The following is a 24,102-nucleotide window of genomic DNA, read 5'->3' on the forward strand; positions in this document are numbered from 1 at the left end:
CCAGACTTTTAAGGTTCAATCTGATGGCTATCTCTCACTTACAGTGTTGCAACTTTTCACGTGGCGTCTCCTGAATTTGGGGCATACTTTCACAGACGAGTGTGACGTGCTTATCTCCTACGTCCGAGAAGCTACACTGTCTGCTCATTTCCTCTTTTAGAGTGAAAAGTTGGAAAAAGAAGTTGAGGTAGCCACATCTCGCGGTAACTAGCTTTCCGTCTGGGTGTCGTCTTCGCCCGAACGTGAAATATTGCCGCTGGTTTGCAGGGTTGCCGCCGAGTAGCCGAGCTCTCTCTCTGTCCTCTCTCTCTCTCTCTCTCTCGCTTTCTCTCGTGTGTGTGTGTGTGTGTGTGTGTGTTTCTCTCGTGTGTGTGTGTGTGTGTGCGTGGGTGCGTGTGTGCGTGTGTGTGTGTGTGTGTGTTTCAGTCAGTCTGTCTGACTGTCTGTCTGACTGTCTTTCTTTCTGTGTGTCTCTCTGTCTGTCTCTCTCTCTCTTTGTCTCTGTCCCTTTTATTTCCTTCCGCCATGAGTCCAGTAATGAAAAGAGTCTTCATGGTTGGTCTCGTGCTTCTGAGAGTTTTCCTTTAGTCACAAGAGAGTCGGTCAGTTACAGAGAGAGAGAGACAGAGATGGAACAGACCTTAAGCTGACCACCTAACTGTTACCCCCCCCCACCCCTCCCGTTTTCTGCCTCCTACCTCGCCCAACACCCACCCCAATTATGTGGGTCCAGTAATGAAAAGTGTCTTCATTTTTGTCTCGTGCTTCAGTGAGATTTCCTTTTGTCACAAGAGAGTCGGTCAGTTACAGAGAGAGAGCCAGAGACAAAACAGACCCTAAGCTGACCACCTCACCGTTACACCCCCCCTCCCCCATTTCCTGCCTCCGACTAACCCCCACCCCCACCCCAATTATCGGGGTCCAGTAATGAAAAGTGTGTTGATAGACTGTCAAGGCAGAAGACGTCCAATAGAGTGGAAAACCACACAGTGCACTTTCATTACCACAGTTGATGAGGTCGCCCCGGCCTTACTGTCACTGACCCCACCCTCTTTTGCAGGGAAGGGGGGGGGTAAGAGAAGTGCGGGGGGGGGGGGGGGGGGCCGGAGGAGTGGTGATTGCGAGAGGAGAGAGGGCGACGACCTGACGGGGACGAGGCGAGGGATGAGAAATTGTTGCTAATACGGATGCCCAATCAAAAAACAAGAATGGTGGGTAACGTTTAGTATTGACAAAACCCCAAACCGTTACATTTACTCGTACGTCGACCCAAGGGTCTTTGTAGTAGACAGACAGACAGACAGACAGACAGACAGACAGATAGACAGACAGATAGACAGATAGACAGACAAACAGATAGACAGACAGACAGACAGACAGACAGACATTTATGAAATAGATAATGAAATTATCTCAAGATCGTGTGGCTACTCGCTTGCAAAACGCCGGCGAGGTGACATGCACGAACACATAATTATAACCAATCTAAAGGGAATTTAACTATCGAAGCAAGGGTGTAGAAAAGGAAGAACAAAGAAATATATAATTATTTTTTTTGTAAAATCAAATGAGAAATCAGCCACATTGATCAGTGCTGAACATGGCAAGAGGAGTAGAAGGGAAAACAACTTTAAGAAAAAGAAGAAAGCGACCCTTTTGTCTGAGGCACAAGAAAAGAGAAATTAAGTCTCTGGCGTATAAACTGGCAATGGTATGAGTGAGCGTCAAAGTTGCATACATATGCATGGAGTTGGCCAGTTTACATAAACACTAATGATAATTCGATACTATAACTAAACCGGTTTTAACAAAATAAAAGAATATTTATGACCTCACTTCGGCAATTCATTCACTCTGTTTTAACAGCGTGCATCCGTCCTCTCGCCGTGACAATTCAGGTAAGAATGACCGGTGATAGCTCACCCGTCCACAAGTTGGGTGGATTCACAAAAACTTCACGTCCAACATGACAAGACACAAAACTCCGTGCGTGTTTAGGCTGTCAACCCCAGCAAAACATCTTCTTCTTCTGCGTTCCCGGTCTTGTATGGCCATGTTGTGTTTGACGCCTCGCCAGCAGGTTGTTAATGGATTTTTTTAGCGAGTGGTTATCTACAATTGTAATTCAATCAAGTTTGCGTTTTAATGAAACAGATCCTGTGATTGGTCAGAATGCCCCAACTCATTAAAAATTAGCGGTCATTAATTGTCGATAACCACTCGCTAAAAAAATCCATTAACAACCTGCTGGCGAGGCTCATTGATACAACCTCAACTAGTCTCGGTTAGCTTTGAGGGGTCATTTTACAAGTAGGAAATATGAAGGCCAACGAAATACCGAGACCATAAGGTATGCGAAGTGATGACGTCGAATACGTGACGTAAGTTGATGCATGAATTCTTCCGGACTACGTGCAGTCAATTCCAAAGATCGCTTTTGTGATGAAAAGAATTTGTTTTAGAGTTTGCTGTCCAGAAACCCGTCAAAAAAGAAGTGAAAATGTGTGTGAAAGAAAACAAAACAGGAGCAGAGTGATACGATAGGAATACAGAGACATATTTCTTGGGACTTGACCCTTGCAGGTAGGTGGACTGAAAGTAGTGTGTGAACAGAACAGAACCAATTCTGTCTGTTTACAACCGCATGAAAGCAGGAAAGAGATCGTCGTCAGATTGAATTTACAATAACATTAACATGCTTCCATTTGAAACTTCTCGGTCTTCATCGGGGATTGACGCCCTCCATTGAAGCCCCGAGTCCGTCGCTTCGCTCCGTCGGGCTTGAATTAGCTTTTGTCGGGCGTCAATCCCCGATGAAGACCTCGAAGTTTCAAATGGAAGCATGTTAATGTGTAATTAATGACCGGTAATTGTTGATGAGTTGGGGCATTCTGACTGACCAATCACAGGATCTGTTTCATTAAAACGCAAACTTGATTGAATTACAATTCCCAATAGCAGGAAGGCAAATGAGTTCTTTTGAGAGAAAAAAAAATCTGAGTAATCACAAGATGGTCAATGATATTACATAGCGCCGTAATTAGTTAATTACACAGTTCATTCCGCGGTTACAGTCCGGCTACAGAGTCGCAGCTCGCACGTGCCAAGGGAGACAACGACGCCGAGCAGCAGCAGAACTTTATCGAGTGTTTCCCCCACACTTTTGGGCCACCTTTCTACTTTATATACCGCGCAACACACATTTAGAAAAATATGACATGAACGTTGTGAACTTAGCGACATTTTTATACTTACCCTGAAATTAGATTTTTTAGGACTGTATTATCTGCGCTTGATTTCCACTGGTACTGAAAGAAACGGCGAGCAAGTTTTTTTTCAAGCGCCTATGCTACGGATGCGGCAGCGATCGAAGACGAAGATTTTCTACAATTCCAGCATCCGGGTAATGAGCAGCAACCAACATGGCGACCGAAAGCCTGGGCAAAATCTTGAGAACAGACGAATCAGTTGAAGCTCTCACACGAGAAGCAGAAACGCTGAAAGCCAAGTTGGCCGAAGAAAAGGCGAAGCTGAACGATGTTGACAGTAAGTCACTAAGTCCGCATAATGCTCATGGGTGCAAGTTTCCTGTTTGGTTTTCCTGTTAGGAGTTAGTCTTGATTTGGGTATTGTTGCAGTTTGTGTCGTCTGCAAGGTTTGCGCTTGGAAATAAACTGGCAGTTGAGAAGTTTAAAAGATCAAGACGGCGCATCTAAACAAATGCATTAACAACGTTCTATTTCTGATTTATGCATAGGATTTTGTACGTAATGGTCGTTTTCGTTGTTATGATGCAGTGATAATTTAGTTCAAGTTTAACTGTAACTGTAAACTTGCAGATCTATAGAAATAGCCATTTGCTGCAGTTCTATGATAAGAGTCAAGTATTAATTTGCTTACAAAAGGACATTTGATCAAGTACCTGAAACTTGTAGAAGACAGTTATCACTGTCTATTCAAATAGGAAGAAGAAAAGAGCTAGGTGACTCAGCCAGAATTTTTAATTGAAAGTAAAAGTATTCTTCTCGTTTGTTTATGATTTGAGGACATGTAGCTAGAGCCATACTTTGTATTAGAGGACATACTGTTTAGTAGGGCAGTGTTAAGATTTATGCAGTGGATGGTCATAACTAGCGTTACGGGTAATTTAAAATCAGAGGCATAGTACCTCCTGACACTAAATTAAATATGATGTGAAACTAGGTGAGTGAAGCGACCCCAGTGAAGAGATATAAAATTAATATATAATGTGTCAGCGCTTTCTTGGCCACGGGGTATGAGCAAAGCTAATGTAATTTCTCTTTTAGAGATTAATAAAGTTATTGTATTGTATTGTATTGTATTGTATTGTATTGTCTTTGTGAAATGCAGTGCGTTCCGTTCAGTTTCATTCTACGAGTTCGATAGATTGACTAAATGTAGTAATTTGCTTCACCGTTCACGCAAGTGCAACTTGTCATGGCTTATTGGGTGTTTTTGTTTGAGCAATTGTTTGAAAGGTTATGTTCTGAAGGGTACAGTCAAAACCTGTGTAGTTGATACCCATTGTATGTTTTGAAGAAGGTATGAATACCCCAGGCTTTGTTCACCAAGAGGTATGACACCTCAAAATATTAAGACAATTTTTGAATGATTGCTGAGTGGATAACATCATTTTGATTTATTTGTTTGCAGTGTGTGTGGTCAGCCAACGACTGGAAAGTTTGCAACAGTTTAACATCAAACCCCGTCGCGTGCTGAAAGGCCACCAGGGAAAGGTTTTGTGTATGGACTGGTCATCTGATAAAAGACACATAGTCAGCTCCTCGCAGGTATTAAGTGTTCTCAGATGTTCTTTAAATGTATGGAATAAGGAAAGAACAAATGACGTAATATTAATACAGGGTGACCCCCCACAAAAATGCTAATAACTTCTACATCTGTTGGCTGAATTACTTCATATTTAGTGTACATTAACTTTGGCTTGTACTTGTTTGCTCACATATAACTGCCTAAGATTTTCAGTGTAGGTGATATGTGTTCAGATACGGTACCCACAAGTTAATGCTTGACGTATATATTTTGCGTAAAACATAGTAGAATACTGCCATTAGGGTGGGGGAAAGCCCAGTCTGTAGCAGAGCTGACTTTGAAACCAATTGTCGCTATTGGCATAGATGGGGCCCCCACTTTCGGCAAGGGATTTATTTCCCAGAGTCAACTAAGTGCAGACTCTTCTCGGAGTCTGAACACCCCCGTGTGCACGCATGCACACGATTAAAATCCCAAGTTCACGGCAAAAGTCTCAGGGCTTGGAGTTGGAAACATGAATGCGCGCATGCAGGAAAAAAAAAGTCTCGACATGTATTTCTCTCTCTCTCGACTGTATACAGAGATAAGAACAGCCTCGCTTTCACCTAGATCCTGCCTATAAACAATGTTCAGACCTCATGTTCAGACTCGGCGTAATGATTCCGAAAGGACTACTTTTTAGCGGTCAAGTTCAGTCGTCCGCATACTCGAAAGTTAGAAAAAGATGAAACGTTTTGCTACAGTATCGGAGGATGAACTGTCGAAGAAGAAAAAGAATCTTGTGCCAACCACTACGCAGAAGACCATCCGAGTTGTCCAGAAGAAGTTCTGAAACACGTCACGTTCCAAATCAAAAGACGACATTCTATTCTCTTACGTCACTATTCTTGGTTTACCGTACCATTCGGCGGCTTTGCTACGAGTATGCCATAGTCTTGGTTGGCCGAGACCTTGAGGTGGAATGCGAGTGATAAGGTTTGTTGATTTTGCTCGGAGAAGTGGTCGATGTTCAAGCAAGTTTCTTTCTTCTTTGAAAACAAAATCCCTAAGACCAGTGAATGTCGAGGTATATATATTAATTGGATCTGTGATCCAAACATGGCTTTTGGTCAATCGAGATGGAAGTTTATTCCACAAGCCCGAAGGGCGAGTGGAATAAACTGCCATTGAGATTGACCAAAAGGCATGTTTGGATCACAGATCCAATTAACGTATATATATTATTGGGCAGCGCCACACTATATGGCAGCTTACTATCCCCAGTATGAAAACAGCCCAAATGTCCATGAGAGTAATCTCACAGGACTTTATATCTTATTCTCACCCTTATCTTTAGTGTAATGAAAGACACTTTTCACAAATGTTTATTCCAAGACAATTCCATGTCAAATAATTTTCACTTTTTCATTCATGTGGCTGTGTTTCAGGATGGGAAGATGTTAATCTGGGATGCCTTCACCACTAATAAGGTTTGTATGATAAGTTAAAAGTGGCATTGTCTGTCATGATATAGAAAACTGCAGACAAGAATCACCTGATCAGATGTGCACGTATCATTGTGTGTTTGAAAGGCATTCATTTGAGAAGTGTTGTGTTAGTGGTATTTATGGTCCATATCATGTGCTTTGCATCCAGCTGTATATTAATCAAAACTTGACTAAATGTAAAAAGAGAGGAAGACGGGCGCTGTGGCGGGGTGGTAAGACGTCGACCTCTTAATCGGAAGGTCGAGGGTTCGAATCCCGGCCGCGGCCGCCTGGTGTGTTAAGTGTGGAGATTTTTCCGATCTCCCAGGTCAACTTATGTGCAGACCTGCTAGTGGCTTATTCCCCTTCGTGTGTATACACAAGCACAAGACCAAGTGCGCACAGAAAAGATCCTGTAATCCATGTCAGAGTTCGGTGGGTTATAGAAACACAAAAATACCCAGCATGCTTCCTCCGAAAGCGGCGTATGGCTGCCTAAATGGCGGGGTAAACACTGTCATACACGTAAAATTCCACTCGTGCAAAAACACGAGTGTATGTGGGAGTTTCAGCCCGAACGCAGAAGAAGAAGAAGAGAGGAAGAGAAAAGAAAGAAAAATGAATGCAAAAGAACTGAGCAAAGCACACGGACCAGCTTTCTTGGAAGAGAAAAGAAAGAAAAAGAACAGCACATGGGACAGCTTTCTTGACATGGTGTTTGCAGCGAGTGATGGTAACACGTGAAGTCCAGAGAGACTGATTTCTTTCTTTACCTTGTTTTCAGGAGCATGCTGTTACAATGCCAACAACTTGGGTCATGGCCTGTTCTTATGGACCCTCTGGTTCTGTGGTAGCTTGTGGGTAAGTGTTGTGTTGTTTATTTGATTGATAAATGGATGTTAAAGTTGCAGTGGTGACAGTTTCCAAAGCAAGAAACACAGCTGTCCAGTATTCGCTTTCTTTCATCTGCTCAACACAGTGTGTCACATTATGGTGTCTTAGTTTAGTTAGAACTTTGTGGGAGGTCAACAGTAAAATAATGATTTGCTTGAAGTGAAAGAGAGAAAATGAGTGTGTGTGGATGTACAGTATATGGAAAACACACTGCTTTAAACTGGCAGAATGTAATGACGAAAGAGCTAGGCTGAAATAGAAAAGTTGAATTGTTAATGCAGTACAGGGGAACCCCCATTTTTAGACCGCCAAAATATGAGAAAATAAAGGAGGTAGTCTTAAATTGAGGTAAATTGACAGGTTATAAACAGAACGTCTGAGAAAACAGGGTATTAAAAGGAGGGGAGTCTTAAATGGGGGATTCCACTGTGTACGTTTGCACAGAGAACATGATTAGGTTGACCTTTCCCTTGCAGCGGTCTGGACAACAAGTGCACCATATATCCCCTAAGCCTGGAGGAGGACCCGGCCAGCAAGAAGAAAGCTGTGGCCACTCACACAAGCTACTTGTCCTGCTGCTCCTTTACCTGTTCAGACTATCAGGTGACACCTGCCAAGCTTTAGCATGGTTGTAGGTGTATTGACAGTTGTCAAACTTTAGCACGGTAGTAGGTGTATTGACAGCTGTCAAGCTTTAGCACGGTAGTAGGTGTATTGACAGCTGTCAAGCTTTAGCACGGTAGTAGGTGTATTGACAGCTGTCAAGCTTTATCATGGTAGTAGGTGTATTGACAGCTGTCAAGCTTTACAGCAGTTCCTGCAATGTACGGCCCCCGGCGTGAGCGGACACCTGACATGTACGGACACATTTGCTCGGCACCGAGTGTTTTCCTTCTATATTTTCCCCCCCTTAAACGGACACCTGCAAAACGTGCACGCGGACACTCATTTTCGGTCCCAACAGCAGGTCATACCTTCAATGTACGGACAGACCATCGTCACATTTTCACCACAACAAAATCGATAACTGAGCAGTCCGGTTCTTGGTACAAAGATCACAGCCGCAATGGCGTGATGACAGTCACTGATAACTTGAGTGCACGTGTACCCATCAGAAGGGGGGGGGGGGGGGGGTAGTTTTGGTCAGGAGTGGAGTACATGCGAAGATGCCAACATGAAACTGCACTGTGCTCTTTATTCTTGTCTGTTGGACGTAAACAGAAACCACAGTCGATGAAGGTCCTGAGCGAAAGAGATTGAAAAATCAGCATCGTGTGTCTGTGTGTAACCTCTTTCATTGACAAGATACTCTTGTTTCCCCTCAGCCTTGACCAGTGAGTCGGTCGCCTAATCTGTGAACCCTTCAGTTGTCTTGCTTTGTCAAAAGTTACACACAGTCAACTGGTTTTGCTCTGAGTGAACAGTGCAGCTGGCCTCTCTGGCTACAGCCCCACAACAGAACATGGCTGGAGGGAGTGAGAGGGGGGGGGGGGGTGGAGGGGTAGCTGGCTAAACTCTGTGGGGTGTCCGGTGTCACTGCATGTCAGCAGGAAGAGCATTGGAGAGAAATAGAGAGGTGTACTCTTCCACACAATTTCCAAGCATCAGTTGTCAGGCTTGGGGTTGGCATTAGTGAGGGAGAGTGGGAGCTGTGTTATGTTCAGTGTATTTCTGACTGAAGAGTGAAAAGTCACTGCCATGCCACATGATCGGCATGCAGTCAATAAAGCCAGACAAGAAGAAAATAAATTACATGATTATGACATGCAGCTCTATCTGCTGCTATTTATTCAAACTGGTTTTCAAGCTTATTCTTGCAAAGCGTCTGCACACGCTCCTCTGTGCTGTGTTTGTGTGGCTGCTTTCGTATGTCAGTGCATGGTGAGTGTGTTCACTGCCTTGAGGATTTATTTTATCTCTTCTTTTCAACATTTTTCATACAAATCATTTTTACAGAACGTTTAAAGAAGTATTAGGAGTTTATTGTTATTGTTTAGTAGCCACAAGAAGTGATTAGCATAGACTCAATCCTGTTGTTTGTGTGTCTCTGTGTGAGTGTATGGGGGAGGGGGTGGTGTGGTCACCCCTCCCGTGACCGGACACCTGCAATGTACGGTTCGCGATGCAGTTTGGGGTCCAATTAAAGGGAAGAAACCGCGTTCTCTTCTGAGTCAGAGAAAAACGCGGTTATTTCCCTTGTTGGTCACAAAAAGCCTGTGAGTGTCACGTTGGCATGTGTGCATTTGCCGTGTGAGTGCATGTGTGTGTGTGTGCGTGCGTGTATGTGTGTGCATGTGCGCACGCACGCCTGGCATGTGGTTGTGCTACAATGTTCATGTGTATGTGTTACTGCGTTTCTCGCAAGTGTGACGCTTCTGTTGGCAACTAAGTTCTCAAAAGATTAACTGCGATGACACGTGGTAGCAGGTGTATTAACAGCTGTCAAGCTTTAGCGCGGTAGGTGTTTTGACAGCTTTCAAGCTTTAGCGTGGTAGCAGGTATATTGACAGCTTTCAAGCTTTAGCACGGTAGCAGGTGTATTGACAGCTTTCAAGCTTTAGTGTGGTAGCAGGTATATTGACAGCTTTCAAGCTTTAGCACGGTAGCAGGTATATTGACAGCTTTCAAGCTTTAGCGCGGTAGCAGGTGTATTGTGGAATGTTGGCAGATGGCTAAACTCCAAAACTTCTTTCAAATCTCCCAGAATAGTGTTATTTCAGCCGAGCTTCAGAACTTTTTTCATGTGGTGAGAAAGGTGACACCAAGGACTGCCTCAAACTTCTGAAAATTGCCCAAACTGTTATGGCTATCAGAGCTGCCAACTGCTACGCTTTAACCCAATGCCCCCTGACAAAAAAATGGCAGGCAGCCTTCTAAATCCTGAGCAAAGGGAAACTACTCCGCACAACATGCACACATACAAAACAAAACAATTCATATAAAATCATAGAGTACTCACATTTATATAGAAGATGGCAGAATAACTCGAGAATACACTATTGTTTCATATGCAAGTATGTTTTGTCCACTTCCGATGTAATAAATGTTGTTTTAAAACAAAAATCCAGCAAGTGTTCTTCAAAAACGTCTAACGTGTCAGCCTTCAGTCCTCATTTACACCAATATATTATGTTGAAACTCCCAGAAAAATCCTCCCGAAAGTCCTGTTGTCGAATAACAACACCCAGATCGATGTCAGACTCATCCCCTTTCACCTCTTCAAGTAGAAAACCTTCGAAAGGCGTGTCAGAATCGTCATCTGAGTTCCCCATGATCGAACACCATACTTCCAAACCTTCGTTCAACGCCATTATGTCAGACAAAAAAAATCTCAAACTTTGAAAATTCACAGCTAACACACTATCGCATCGATTTAAACTCTGCAAACGCTAGAATGAAGCAGCCGGAAGGAAGTGCATTAATCACATCCGGTCGCAAGGCCTTATGGGTAAGGCTCAAAGCGAAAGTAGGTGACCTAGTGTTTAGCGGGCCATGCCGGGCGGTTCAGGGGGCATTGGGTTAAGACAAATTGCTACGCTGTTACGCTAAGCTTAAAATTGCTACGCTCAAATAAATAATCAGAAGTATGCAACAGTTTGCTGTTTCTTGAGAGTCCTGGTACTTATTTCTGATTCTCACTCCATGTAGAGGTCTGAATATGGGCCATAAAACATTGTCCACACTGAAAAGCGGTACTGCAGACACCCTCTATTGGCCATTATTCCCCCCTCTGTTTCTTTCCCTCAGTAAACTGGAAGGGCTGTTTATTTTTCGGTAAAAGTTCGTCTGTTACTCAATACGACGGAAGAAAATTTCCTGAGCGATACCAACACATAAAAAGAACACAAAAGTATCTGTTTCGCGGTCATGAAAAAGCTCGCTGAAGCTTGCATTTGGTAAGATCCGCCAACTTCAACCATTATTTTTAATAATTTCACTGAGACTCGGCATGTAACCTCTACTTATCTTTCTGCTTTGGGATATTTAACAAAAAAAGTATATTATCTTTATATAAATCGTATTATATAATTGTGAAATGCCTGTTTGTGTGCAGATTCTGACGGGCAGTGGCGACAGCACGTGTGCACTATGGGATGTGGAGAACAGTCAGCTGATTCAGAGTTTTCATGGCCATGCAGGCGACGTCATGAGCATTGATTTGTCGCCCACAGAGACGGGAAATATTTTTGTGTCGGGGGTGAGTATGGTGGTCATTGTTGAGAGGCTGATTTTTGTGTGGAGGATGTCAGTAGCTATTTGGTACAATAGAAGTCAGGACAGAGCCCTTACTTACGTTATATTCTTCTTGATGTAGTATCAAATCTGCCCTCAAAACCTATCTCTTCCAACAGCACCTTTAGCCATTCTTTCTTCTCGAATCACCAGTTGTTGTTTGTGTGTGTAAGTGACCTGAAGCTTTTTGTTCGAATGTGTATTTATATAACCTTGTAAGTCAGTGCTATGAGGCTCTGTGTCGTATGTATGTATTTATAAATGCATGTTTATGTGAGTTTTTAAGAATAGTGTGTGTGTGTATGTTTGTGTGTGTGTGTGTGTGTGTGTGTGTGTGTGTGTGTGTGTGTGCACGCTGTTGCTATTGTACATCGTCGTGAGCTCTGGTGAGAAGGGGCGATTAATATGTGTCCATTATTATTATTAGTAGTATAACCAATGACGTAAGAGAGAGTGTAAATATCAGTCATGGGTATTTTGTAGTCTTTTCTTTCTTATGTACATTACTTTGCATCATCTTGAAGTAGTGCACAACAGAAGACGTAATCTTGAGGGAGTGTAAATATCAGTCATAGGTATTCACCCAATAAACATGCCAGAAGTGGGCCATTGCTGGCGTTTTGATGGCAATGCCAGTTGCCAGAACTACTGCCATCAAAGGCCCACTTATGGCCCAATGCTGGCATATTACCCGTATGCACATTGGCAAATTGATGGGCCATCACTGGCAAGCCAGCACTTTGCCAGCAAAAACCCATCATTTATTTGCTGGCTTTTTGATGGCTTGCCATCATTTTGCCAGCAATTTGCCAGCAATTTGCCAGCAAAAACCCATCATTTATTTGATGGCTTTTTGATGGCTTGCCATCATTTTGCCATCATTTTGCCAGAATTTTGCCAGCAAAAACCCATCATTTATTTGATGGCTTTTTGATGGCTTGCCATCATTTTGCCAGAATTTTGCCAGCAAAAACCCATCATTTATTTGATGGCTTATTGATGGCTTGCCATCAAAAACCCAGCATTTTGCCAGCATTTCGCCAGCATTTTGCCAGCATTTTGCAGGTTTTTAGTTCCATATAAAAAAACCTTTTTTCCATATATTTTCCGTTAATGGCCCTTTACCTGCTGAAATTACCGGGCCAGTTGTGGCCCGGCAAAATGCCATATTTCTGTCTTTACCATTGCCAGCAAAATGCCAATAAGTTGCAGGAAATATACCAATACCACTGATTCGGATAGAATGACGGCTCTATTCATGTACTCGATCTGCACAGTCTTGTTAGCCCATAGATGGTTGTTAGAAGTCTATAAATATGCTTTGTTTTGTCATTTTTTACTGTGAATGTATACTGTTCAAAAAAAGAAACGCATAGTTGCTACTTGCCAAATTTGTTTTATTTTTCGAAAAAATTAACAGAAAATCCAATATTTAGATTATTTGTTTGAAATTTGGTATGGACACAGTTGAATGCACACACAGTTCATTTGCATCTTCAAATCAATCAGTCAATCAATACGATTGGGTGCCGAGGCTGTCAAGTCAGTAGGGGGTGTGACTGCCTTGAGCTGAGCAGCAACAACTGCCCGGCACCTTCTGAGCATGGACTGGATCAGATGCCGGATATCTTGCTGTGGGATGGTGTCCCACTCCTCCTGAAGTGCCTGCAATAGATCGCGGTGATTTGCCGGCGCTTCTTCTCGCCTGCGCACACGTCTGTCCAATTCATCCCAGAGGTGTTCTATCGGGTTCATGTCTGGCGACATGGATGGCCAGGGAAGCACCTGGACATGGTGGTCGGTGAGGAACTGGGTGGTGAGTCGTGCTGTGTGCGGGCGAGCGTTGTCCTGCTGGAATATGGCATCCTGGTCAGCCAGAAGAGGAAGGGCGTGTGGGCGCAGAATTTCCTCCACGTATCGCTGGGCAGTTATGCGCCCTTGGACGTGCACCAGGGTGCTCCTTCCAGCGGTATTGATCGCCCCCACACCATGACGCCTCCACCACCATGAACGGGTGCCTCATCCACACAGTTGGGCGCGTAACGTTCGTTTACTCTCCGGTAGACCCTCCTCCGACCATCATGTCGCTGGAGCAGGAAGTAGGACTCGTCGCTGAACCACACGTGTCTCCAGTGATTCCGGACGGTCCAGCGAAGGTGCTGGTTGCCCCACTGCACTCGGTTCTGGCGATGGCGGCGGGTGAGGACAGCTCCTCTGTGAGGTCTGCGAGCTCTTAACCCAGCTTCATGCAGGCGGTTCCGCACGGTCTGGTCCGATAATCGGTGTGGCCCGGGGAGAGCCTGGACAGAAGATGAGGCCGACAGGAAACGATTCCGGGGGTGGCGGAGCCGTATGAAGCGGTCGTGAGCAGCAGTTGTCGCCCTTGGTCTTCCCGCTCGTGGCAAGTCAGCAACGGAGCCAGTGGCTTGAAACCTGACCCACAGTCTACTGATGGTGCTCTGGGACACGTGGAAGTGCCTGGCGATTGCACTTTGACTTTGGCCTGCTTGTAAACGACCCAATGCAATTTGGCGGTCTTCTCTGCTCAATCGGGCCATCTTTCGTCGCTGAATTGTCGTCTGATTTCTTTGTGGCGAACAATCCGCTTTTATGGGTTTTGGAAGACATGGTGAGAGCTCAATATTCCCCGAGTTTCACGAGATTACACTGAAGCATGACGAGTGGTCATGCCAAATGAGCAATTTTGACATTGTAGCCACTGATAACGCATGCGTCACGTGCAGAGCTCACTTGTGGCAATGGACGAAAGGTCGACGACCAGATAAACATTTTCTGCAGTTTGGTGGATATCCTTGTCGCCATATAACTAAATTAACCAAATATTACAAGCTATGCGTTTCTTTTTTTGAACAGTATAATAACAATAACAAAACACAGCACATCAATGGACTTTTCAACCCATGCTGGCGGCAAGACGTGCGCAAATAAAGCAAAGGGCAATGCTGTCAAGCTGTACATTAGCAATATGCATATGCGTAATTATCAAATTCATCAGTAAAATGCAATTGAAATGCTAATCACATTTGTCGTGTAACTTATCTGGCAAGTAAAGGCAGTGGTTTTGACAGAATATCGTCATCAACGCAGTTATAGCGGGCACAACAACAATACAGTAATATATATTAAAAACAAAACAAATGTAAAGCTTCCAAACAGCAACGACTCATTACCGAAACATTACAGAAGCGTACGCTTTGTTTTCAGTTGCTCACTGTTTTATTTTATTTGTACAGCGTTCTAAATTTCACACTCGAGACATGATGACCAAAGGCAGGAATGTTTCTTGTTCACTTCCCAGTAAACCTCCGTAGGATTGTCTTGATTCTGTCATTTCTCTGTTCGCATCCGCAACGTTGAGATAACGCTTCTTTTCTTTGTCCTGACGTCGTAGCCTACGGTAAGCCATTGAAACTCTCAAGTCCTCCTGCCGTTCACCTCTTGAAACATGAAAGCAAACGAGTTTTGTTGGTTTTAATTCATTATTCCATATCACACACACACACACACACACACACACACACACACACACACACACACACACACACACACACACACACACACACACACACAACCAAACAACCAAACAAACGCAAGCATACACGCAGGCATGCAAGCAAACAGCACATGCACGCACGCACGCGCGCGCGCTCACACACTCACACGCGCACACACACACGCGCACACACACACACACACACACACACACACACACACACATACACACACAGAGGCATTCTCACAGAGAGGACGACTTCTTGTAATCTATCATATTTTCTGAACTGACTAAAATGCCAAGCAGAAGTAAGGGGTCAACAGGAATATGTATTTTGATCTAACCTGCGAAGCTTACGTTGTCTCGGACAGCTCTCTTGCGTTTCTCTCAGGAACTGAGACCCAGGCGAGCTGCATCTTATCCAGTTGGGCAGTCAGACACTTGCACAAATCTTTGTCCTGGAGTGAATAGACACATACTCAATGTCAACATTCACAAGATGCAATTTGTTTGGTTACAAGTAAGCTTATGGTAATGCCTATGGTGCTTTTCTTTTGACAGAGACAAAACAAACTCAATCACACAAAGAAAGGAAAAAGGCACACACACACACACACACACACACACACACACACACACACACAACCGCGCGCGCGGGCGCGCACACACACACACACACACAACCGCGCGCGCGGGCGCACACACACACACACACACACACACACACACACACACACACACACACACACACACACACACACACACACACGCGCGCGCGCGCGCGCGCGTGCGCGCGCAGATTCTTTCTTACAGAGAGGACGACTTCTTAAAGTCTATTATATTTTGCGAACTGACTCAAACGTCCAGCAGAAGAAAGTTGAAAAAAAGACCGACAACGGAGGAAAAGAACAAGAAGATACTAGATCTAACGCCGTTGCGACGACCTGCTCACACAACTGTTTGTGAAACTCACCACGCTTGCTTCTAGCCGGAGGAGATCGGACGCGTACTGAAATCGAAGAAGGTGCTTTGGAAATTCCTTGAAGTTGAATGCAAAACAAATAACCGGACATCTGCAGAACCACCGCGGGCCGGATTTAGTTGACAATGCGTCATCATCACGAGTGACGTCAAGATATTTCGACATTTGTTTGTACATTACGTCACTCCAAGTGAGAAAGTCATACCGCTGTGCTGTCGCAGATCTTCTTGCCAGCAATTATCCAGCATTGGCCCACTGCTGGCGTGCCAGCAAAAACCCACCTATAATTGCCAGCAAATCGCCACCTATGGCCCAATGCTGGCAAACAAGCACTGGGCCACCAATGGCGTGCCAACAGTGGGCCAATTAAGGCATTTTACTGGCCGACAATATTACTGGAATGCCAGAGATGGGCCAGTGATGGCAAGCCATAACTGGGCCTTTGTTGGCAAACCATAATTGGCCCAGTGTTGGTTTTTTTATGGCCAGCTTTACCAAACTTGCCAGCAAAAAGCCAGCAGTGGCCCAGTTCTGGCATGTTTATTGGGCAGTTGTTGGATGGAATGAATGCCAGTACAGTTTGCCTTTTGAAGCTGGCACAGATGCCAGGTTAAAAGGTCTGTTTTGATTTGCATGCCTTTGACTGGAAGAGAGAGTCTTCGTCTGCACATTTACTGTGATGCAGCAAGAACATTCTAGGGAAGTTTGAATGAAGGAAGGGAGTGTGCAGGATGATACTGAAAAGGTTCCTTTTGATCAAATGTATTTTGTTTCGGCTTTCTCAGTTGAACACTAAAATTCACTCAGACATGTATCCACCAAGTAAGGCTACTTTTACCAAGGGCATAAGAGGAAATTATACAGGACTGCTTCATGCAGGCTGCTGAATTCTGTCTTTAGAGGATAATGGGATGGCATTTAAACAAAAAGAGGACACAGCGGTAACCAGGTTAGGTCTTTCTTTATCAATAATTTGGCAGCGACAAACTGCCTTGTTCAGGATGGTATGATGAAAGTACGGAATAATGGGATAGGTAACATTTTGTTTGTGTGTGTGACAGGGTTGTGACAAGGTGGCCATGGTGTGGGACATGAGGACAGGGGAGTGTGTCCAGATGTTCGAGGGCCACGAGGCCGACATCAACTGTGTCAGGTTCTACCCCAGTGGAGACGCCTTTGCCACAGGCTCTGACGATGCCACCGTCAGTTTTTGTCTTTTGTTTTATTTTGTGTCAGATATAATGATACGAGAATTTATAATGTGCACATATCTCACCACAAGGCGACTCAAGGCGCACTAAGCGCAGTTTGTTGTACAGTGGTACCTGCCATGTGTGGCCCTCTTCAATGTCGTACCTTTTTCTATTATCTCTACCGAAATGTACCTGTCATGACAGGCCACCTGCAGTGTAGGGACACTTGTGACTGGTCCCAATGGTGTCCTTTCATCACAGGTACCACTGTACAGTGGAACCCCCATGTTAAGACTTCCTCCCTTTTAAGACCCTCTTTTCTCAGACTTTCTGTTCATAGCCTTTGTAACCTCCATTTTAAGACACTCCTTTTTAAGACCTGAATTTCTCAGATTTCTGGAGGTCTTAAAAGGGAGTTCCCCTGTATTAGGTGAAAAGTTAGTTTCCAGGACTGACTTTCTTAAAAGAGCAGTTCCATCACCTTCAAAGTTTTTAATTTTAAAAAGTTACATCCTTTGGAGTACTAATGTTTTGATGTCCAAATTTCTTTTCATTTTGTATGAAGAAGAAAGTTTCAGGCAGCAGAGTTAAAAGAAGTGCATAGCAGGTTTCACCATCAGCAGTTGTTTTGCCCTGTTTTCTGTTGTTGTTTTTTTGAGGAAGCAAGTCTGGGTATCTTACATGAAACTTGGCACATATTCCGAACCTTTATGAATTAGATTGATTTTAGGTATGTATAGTTTGAGAAGTTGGAGGTCGAGGGGACATAACTCATCTGTATTGTTAGCCTTACATATCAAGATGCAAGGGGTTGCTTCTTCCGTTTTTTTCTCACAGTTGGTAAGTGTATTACACTTTTACTTTTAAAAATGTTGCTAGCTCCAGCGTTCCACTTTCTACTTTGATTTTGTTCCCTTTTCTGCATCTTTATTTGTGTGTGCAGTAATGATGTTTCTGTTGCAGTGTCGCTTGTTTGACCTTAGGGCTGACCGTGAGGTCAACTGTTACAAGAAGGAAAGCATTATTTTTGGCTGCAACGCTGTAGACTTCTCAGTCAGTGGTAAGTCGTTTTGGGGACTTAACAAGTCTGTCTCCGATTCGTCGAATCAGACTTATTTCAGTGTGAGAAAAATGTCCCATTTGAGCTACAAGGCATGGGAACATGTGAAAATCTGATGGATTAAATCATCCTCCCCCCTCACACACACACTCACACACCCAAGCGCTGTTCTCCATTTTTGTCCAGGAGCATGTTTGATGAATCGGTGCTTTGAAAAGTTGAAGCGGTGGTCTGAATTGACCTGCAGGAGACACTCCAGTCTATGTGACTCAGTAACCCATCATTCTGCAGTCATTTGTAATGAAAAATTTAGAAAGAATATTTGGAACCTCTGAAAAAAAATTCTGTCTTGACATCAAACAACCTGTGGGAATGAGCTGATACATGTGTTAGTCCATGCCTGGCTTATGAAGATACCAGTTTAGACTCTAATGCCTTGTGTTTTGCTTTGTTTGCAAAGGCTGATGGAACATACTGGTTTAGACTCTGATGCCATGTGTTTTGCTTTGTTTACAAAGGCCGATGGAACATACTGGTTTAGACTCTGATGCCATGTGTTTTGCTTTGTTTACAAAGGCCGATGGAACACACTGGTTTAGACTCTGATGCCTTGTGTTTTGCTTTGTTTACAAAGGCCGATGGAACATACTGGTTTAGACTCTGATGCCATGTGTTTTGCTTTGTTTACAAAGGCCGATGGAACATACTGGTTTAGACTCTGATGCCATGTGTTTTGCTTTGTTTACAAAGGCCGATGGAACATACTGGTTTAGACTCTGATGCCTTGTGTTTTGCTTTGTTTACAAAGGCCTATGGAACATACTGGTTTAGACTCTGATGCCTTGTGTTTTGCTTTGTTTACAAAGGCCGATGGAACATACTGGATTAGACTCTGATGCCTTGTGTTTTGCTTTGTTTACAAAGGCCGATGGAACATACTGGTTTAGACTCTGATGCCTTGTGTTTTGCTTTGTTTACAAAGGCCGATGGAACACACTGGTTTAGACTCTGATGCCTTGTGTTTTGCTTTGTTTACAAAGGCCGATGGAACACACTGGTTTAGACTCTGATGCCTTGTGTTTTGCTTTGTTTACAAAGGCCGATGGAACACACTGGTTTAGACTCTGATGCCTTGTGTTTTGCTTTGTTTACAAAGGCCGATGGAACACACTGGTTTAGACTCTGATGCCTTGTGTTTTGCTTTGTCTGCAAAGGCCGATGGAACATACTGGTTTAGACTCTGATGCCTTGTGTTTTGCTTTGTCTGCAAAGGCCGATGGAACATACTGGTTTAGACTCTGATGCGGGGCGGGGATGTAGCTCAGTCGGTAGCGCGCTGGATTTGTATCCAGTTGGCCGCTGTCAGCGTGAGTTCGTCCCCACGTTCGGCGAGAGATTTATTTCTCAGAGTCAACTTTGTGTGCACTCTCCTCGGTGTCCGAACACCCCCCGTGTGTACACGCAAGCACAAGACCAAGTGTGCACGAAAAAAATCCTGTAATCCATGTGAGAGTTCGGTGGGTTATAGAAACACGAAAATACCTAGCATGCTTCCTCCGAAAGCGGCGTATGGCTGCCTAAATGGCGGGGTAAAAACGGTCATACACGTAAAATTCCACTCGTGCAAACCACGAGTGCACATGGGAGTTTCAGCCCACGAACGCAGAAGAAGAAGAAGACTCTGATGCCTTGTGTTTTGCTTTGTTTGCAGGCCGATTGCTGTTTGGAGGGTACAACGACTACACAGTCAACATCTGGGACGCGCTAAAAGGAACACGCTCAGCCATTCTCTACGGCCATGACAATCGCGTCAGCTGTCTGAGGATTTCCCCCGATGGCACCTCGCTCTGCACAGGCAGCTGGGACTACACGCTCAGGGTAAGGAGTCATCCTTTCACACTCCAGTACAGTGGAACCCTCCTAGTGAGACCTCCCCCCACCCCCCCCCCCCCCCCCCCCCAATTTAAGACCTTGTTTTCTCAGACTTTCTGTTCAGAACCTGTAAATTTACCCCCATTTTAAGACCTGATTTTTGGAGGTTGTAAAAGAGGGGTTCCACTGTAGTGAATATGGTCAAAAGGACAGAAGTAAGACTTTTCCAAATCGAAAATCAAATACAATCATGCAGTTTGCTTAGTGTTTTTCTTGAGCTTGAATTAAAAGAAGAAAAAGGCACTGATTCACACCAGATTAAGGCAGCTTACAGCTTCAAAATCAATTAAATTTGTCAATTTTTCTGTATTAAAAAAAATGATAAGGCTGAAAAGGGGGAAGATTCTCATGCCTGTGGTCCATTGCATTGCTATATAATTGTTGAGAGGGAAGCGTGCTTTTCCAAAATGTTGATATGCTTCTGGAAGACAGCTCATTAAAGAGTGAAATTTGGTCAGATAAGATAAGGTAAGATAACATAACATAACATAACATAACATAACATAAGATAACATAAGATAAGAAAACTGTAATGTCCATTTTCATTTTACATAAACATGGAAATTTGTCATTTGGCACCACATGATGCGCTGGATAATTATAGAAAAGGGAAACAGTTTGGGAGAACAAAACATGAAGATGATAGTCACCTGTGTTCATTCAGTGCTGCTTATTATCTAAGGTGTCAAGAGACTGGCTCCACAAAGCCACTTACTGCTGTCATCATTTGATCCTGTAAGAGAACAGCTATACATGAAGTTCTTATATTGCCATACTGATGAAAGCTTCTGAATTCTTGTTGTGTTTAGAATAACAGAAATTTCACAAACAATTTCATCATTTGCATGTCACCATGTCATATAGACAGGGCTAACACCTTTCCGGTTCTCGCCGGAAATCCGGTTTTTGAACACTTTTAAAACCGGAAAATCCGGTTTCTTAAAGTAAAACTTTGTTGTCAATATAACACTTACCTCGACAGTACTATTCTTGCACATTATCTATTATAGGCCGAAAAAATTGGACAAAACGCTGCGTGGGTACAATTATCTCCCATAACCATGCGCCACCGTGGATCCCAAGCACTGTCCGAGTGCTTCCCCCCCACAGGATGTAGGTGGCGCGTCCTCTTTCTTTTTTCGCGCGTGTCAGTAGGCTGTGTTTCTGCTACGCTCCCGGATTATTTTGGACTAAGAGGCTTCTTTTCTGTGTGGACTATCACCTGTTGGATTATTGTGTGTTATTCCACTTCTGGCTTGAGGCTACGTTGTGTTTCCTTCAACTTGTGCCTCCGTTGTTGTGTGGCGGACTCGGCGTACCTCCCGTCCTACTTCGTGGTGACCGGTCGTCTGCTTCTCGTTTCGCCGCATTCACTTGAGTATTGACCTAAATTTTCTTTGAATTTTGTTAATTCTCGGTCTTTAAGGGTACGTACAGGGCGAGGTAGGATGTCTCGTCCTGTTTTGGGCTCTGGTTCTACGGAACCAGAGTCTGCCGGGGGCAACCCTTCTCCGGGCGCCCAGCGTCATGTTTTGCGCACGGAGAAGGGGACCTTTCGGCGCTCCGACTCTCCCTCCCCAAACGCTTTGCGTTTGCGGCGAGGGAGGGCGGAGAAAGCCTGTTTGAGCAAGCTCAATGCGAGCTTGCTCAAACAGGCTGGGCTTGAGCCTGGGACTTCGGGCGGGGCTGCACCGTCGAAGGTTCGGGGAAGGTCGAGGGGAAAGAAAAAGCTTCTTTCTCCTTCTCCTTCAGTGGAACAGGCTTCCCCCCCTTCGACGCCGTTGTCCGGCCCTCAGTCTCAGGCTTCAGCTCCTCCCGGTTTCAAGCCTGGGGGGAAGGTTTCCTTCTCCTCCCTGGCTCGAATCCGGGGGTTGGTGAATCCGATCTAGCGGCTACTGGAGAGACTCAGGTTTTGACAGCCAACGGCCATACCACGTTGAAAACACCGGTTCTCGTCCGATCACCGAAGTTAAGCAACGTCGGGCCCGGTTAGTACTTGGATGGGTGACCGCCTGGGAACACCGGGTGCAGTTGGCATTAAAATCTTCCTTTTCCCGTGCCTCTCCTGTGCCCTCCTCGGTTTCCACCGCTGTGGAAGCCAGGAGGGACACGGGTCCTCCTCTGAACTCCCTCGCTGGGTCGTCTGCTGCTGTTTCGACAGTAGTTTCGGCCTCCTGGGGGGGGAGATCGGAGGAGATGACGGGGTCTCTGAATTCCCTCCCCGCTGGGGTTGGGATGCGAATTGACCCCGTTCAGGGCGGTCCTGTGGGGGCAGGGGTTTCAGGCTTCGTGCCTACGACCACTGCTACTACGGTTCCCTCTGACGTCCGTGTGACTGGTGGCTGTCCCTCTTGAAACGCTCCGGCCGACTAGTTACTGGACGTGGAGGTGTTCGACAGAACGTGGTACTTCTGTCGAATGGTCAGGGCGACGGGAACATTGTTTCTGTTGCTCAGACCGACACCTCCGACCGGACCGTCTTGACCCCACGCCATTCCTTAGCGTCTGGTGTTCGGGTGACGGATGGTCCGGACCAAGGGTCCGGAACGTTCCAGGCTTACGGGTCGGGATCGAACCGGACCCACGGGTCCCGACTGGACTTGACCTCCGGGTTTGGTCCGGACGGGACCCATGGTACGGGACCGTACCTAGGTCCGGTGCGGGACAGTACCTCTGGCCCTTGCCGGACCCCCGGACCTACGGGTCCGGATGGTACGGTACCGGACCAGTGGTCCGGTCGGGACCGGACCACTCGACCACCTCTGTTGGTCCGGGTGGTCTGGCACCGAACCGGACCACCGGACCTACGGGTCCGGATGGTACGGTATGTCCACGTCCGGACCGAGCCACCCGAACACTTCTGTGGGTACGGATGGTTCGGTGCCGAACGGGACCTCCGGATGGTACGGGACCGGACCGAACCTACGGGTTCGGATGGTCCGGTACCGGACCAGTGGTCCGGTCCGAACCGAACCACCCGACCACCTCTGTTGGTCCGGATGGTCTGTCACCGAACCGGACCATACCGGACCACCGGACCTACGGGTCCGGATGGTACGGTATGTCCACGTCCGGACCGAACCACCCGAACACTTCTGTGGGTACGGATGGTTCGGTGCCGTACGGGACCTCCGGATGGTACGGGACCGGACCGGACCACCGGACCGGAACACCGGACCACCCTACCGGATCGGTCCGGACCACCCGACCACCTCTGTTGGTCCGGATGGTCTGGCACAGAACCGGACCTATGGTACGGTATGTCCACGTCCGGACCGAACCACCCGAACACTTCTGTGGGTACGGGTGGTTCGGTGCCGAACGGGACCTCCGGATGGTACGGGACCGGACCGGACCTACGGGTCCGGATGGTCCGGTACTCGACCGGCGGTCCGGTCCGGACCGGACCACCCGACCACCTCTGTTGGTCCGGATGGTCTGGCACCGAACCGGACCATACCGGACCACCGGACTTACGGGTCCGGATGGTACGGTATGTCCACGTCCGGACCGAGCCATCCGAACACTTCTGTGGGTACGGATGGTTCGGTGCCGAACGGGACCTCCGGATGGTACGGGACCGGACCGGACCACCGGACCGGAACACCGGACCACCCTACCGGACCGGATCGGACCACCTCTGTTGGTCCGGATGGTCTGGCACCGAACCGGACCTACGGGTTCGGATGGTACGGTATGTCCACGTCCGGACCGAACCACCCGAACACTTCTGTGGGTACGGATGGTTCGGTGCCGAACGGGACCTCCGGATGGTACCGGACCTACGGGTCCGGATGGTCCGGTGCCGGACCACCCGACCACCTCTGTTGGTCTGGATGGTCTGGCACCGAACCGGACCATACCGGACCACCGGACCTACGGGTCCGGATGGTACGGTATGTCCACGTCCGGACCTAACCACCCGAACACTTCTGTGGGTACATGGTTCGGTGCCGAACGGGACCTCCGGATGGTACGGGACCGAACCGGACCACCGGACCACCCTACCGGACCGGATCGGCACCCCCGACCGGACC

The 24,102-nt window shown here is 46.0% G+C and overlaps 1 protein-coding gene, 1 long non-coding RNA gene and 1 other non-coding gene across 3 annotated transcripts in view; 2 read left to right on the forward strand and 1 right to left on the reverse strand.

The window, feature by feature from the left end:
* The first annotated feature begins 3,323 nt into the window (after window positions 1-3,323).
* The window catches only part of LOC138947634 (guanine nucleotide-binding protein subunit beta-5-like), a 29,986-nt gene continuing 9,207 nt past the window's right edge, over window positions 3,324-24,102 (forward strand). Inside the window, exons 1-9 of the mRNA XM_070319145.1 lie at window positions 3,324-3,546; window positions 4,675-4,811; window positions 6,219-6,260; window positions 7,042-7,118; window positions 7,628-7,754; window positions 11,206-11,349; window positions 16,942-17,082; window positions 18,037-18,133; window positions 19,845-20,011. Coding sequence (XP_070175246.1) covers window positions 3,423-3,546; window positions 4,675-4,811; window positions 6,219-6,260; window positions 7,042-7,118; window positions 7,628-7,754; window positions 11,206-11,349; window positions 16,942-17,082; window positions 18,037-18,133; window positions 19,845-20,011 — 1,056 coding nt within the window. The 5' untranslated portion in view covers window positions 3,324-3,422. The remainder of the gene's footprint in view (window positions 3,547-4,674; window positions 4,812-6,218; window positions 6,261-7,041; window positions 7,119-7,627; window positions 7,755-11,205; window positions 11,350-16,941; window positions 17,083-18,036; window positions 18,134-19,844; window positions 20,012-24,102) is intronic.
* On the reverse strand, window positions 14,348-16,427 carry LOC138947662 (uncharacterized). Its single transcript, XR_011449746.1, has 3 exons — window positions 15,872-16,427; window positions 15,243-15,356; window positions 14,348-14,842 (listed from the first exon to the last, which is right to left on the reverse strand). It is a non-coding gene; the product is annotated as an uncharacterized lncRNA (long non-coding RNA).
* On the forward strand, window positions 21,984-22,102 carry LOC138951401 (5S ribosomal RNA). The gene has a single exon (XR_011451110.1). It is a non-coding gene; the product is annotated as a 5S ribosomal RNA (ribosomal RNA).

Source organism: Littorina saxatilis, linkage group LG1, assembly GCF_037325665.1.
Source record: "Littorina saxatilis isolate snail1 linkage group LG1, US_GU_Lsax_2.0, whole genome shotgun sequence".
In the NCBI taxonomy this organism is placed as follows: Eukaryota; Metazoa; Mollusca; class Gastropoda; order Littorinimorpha; family Littorinidae; genus Littorina; species Littorina saxatilis.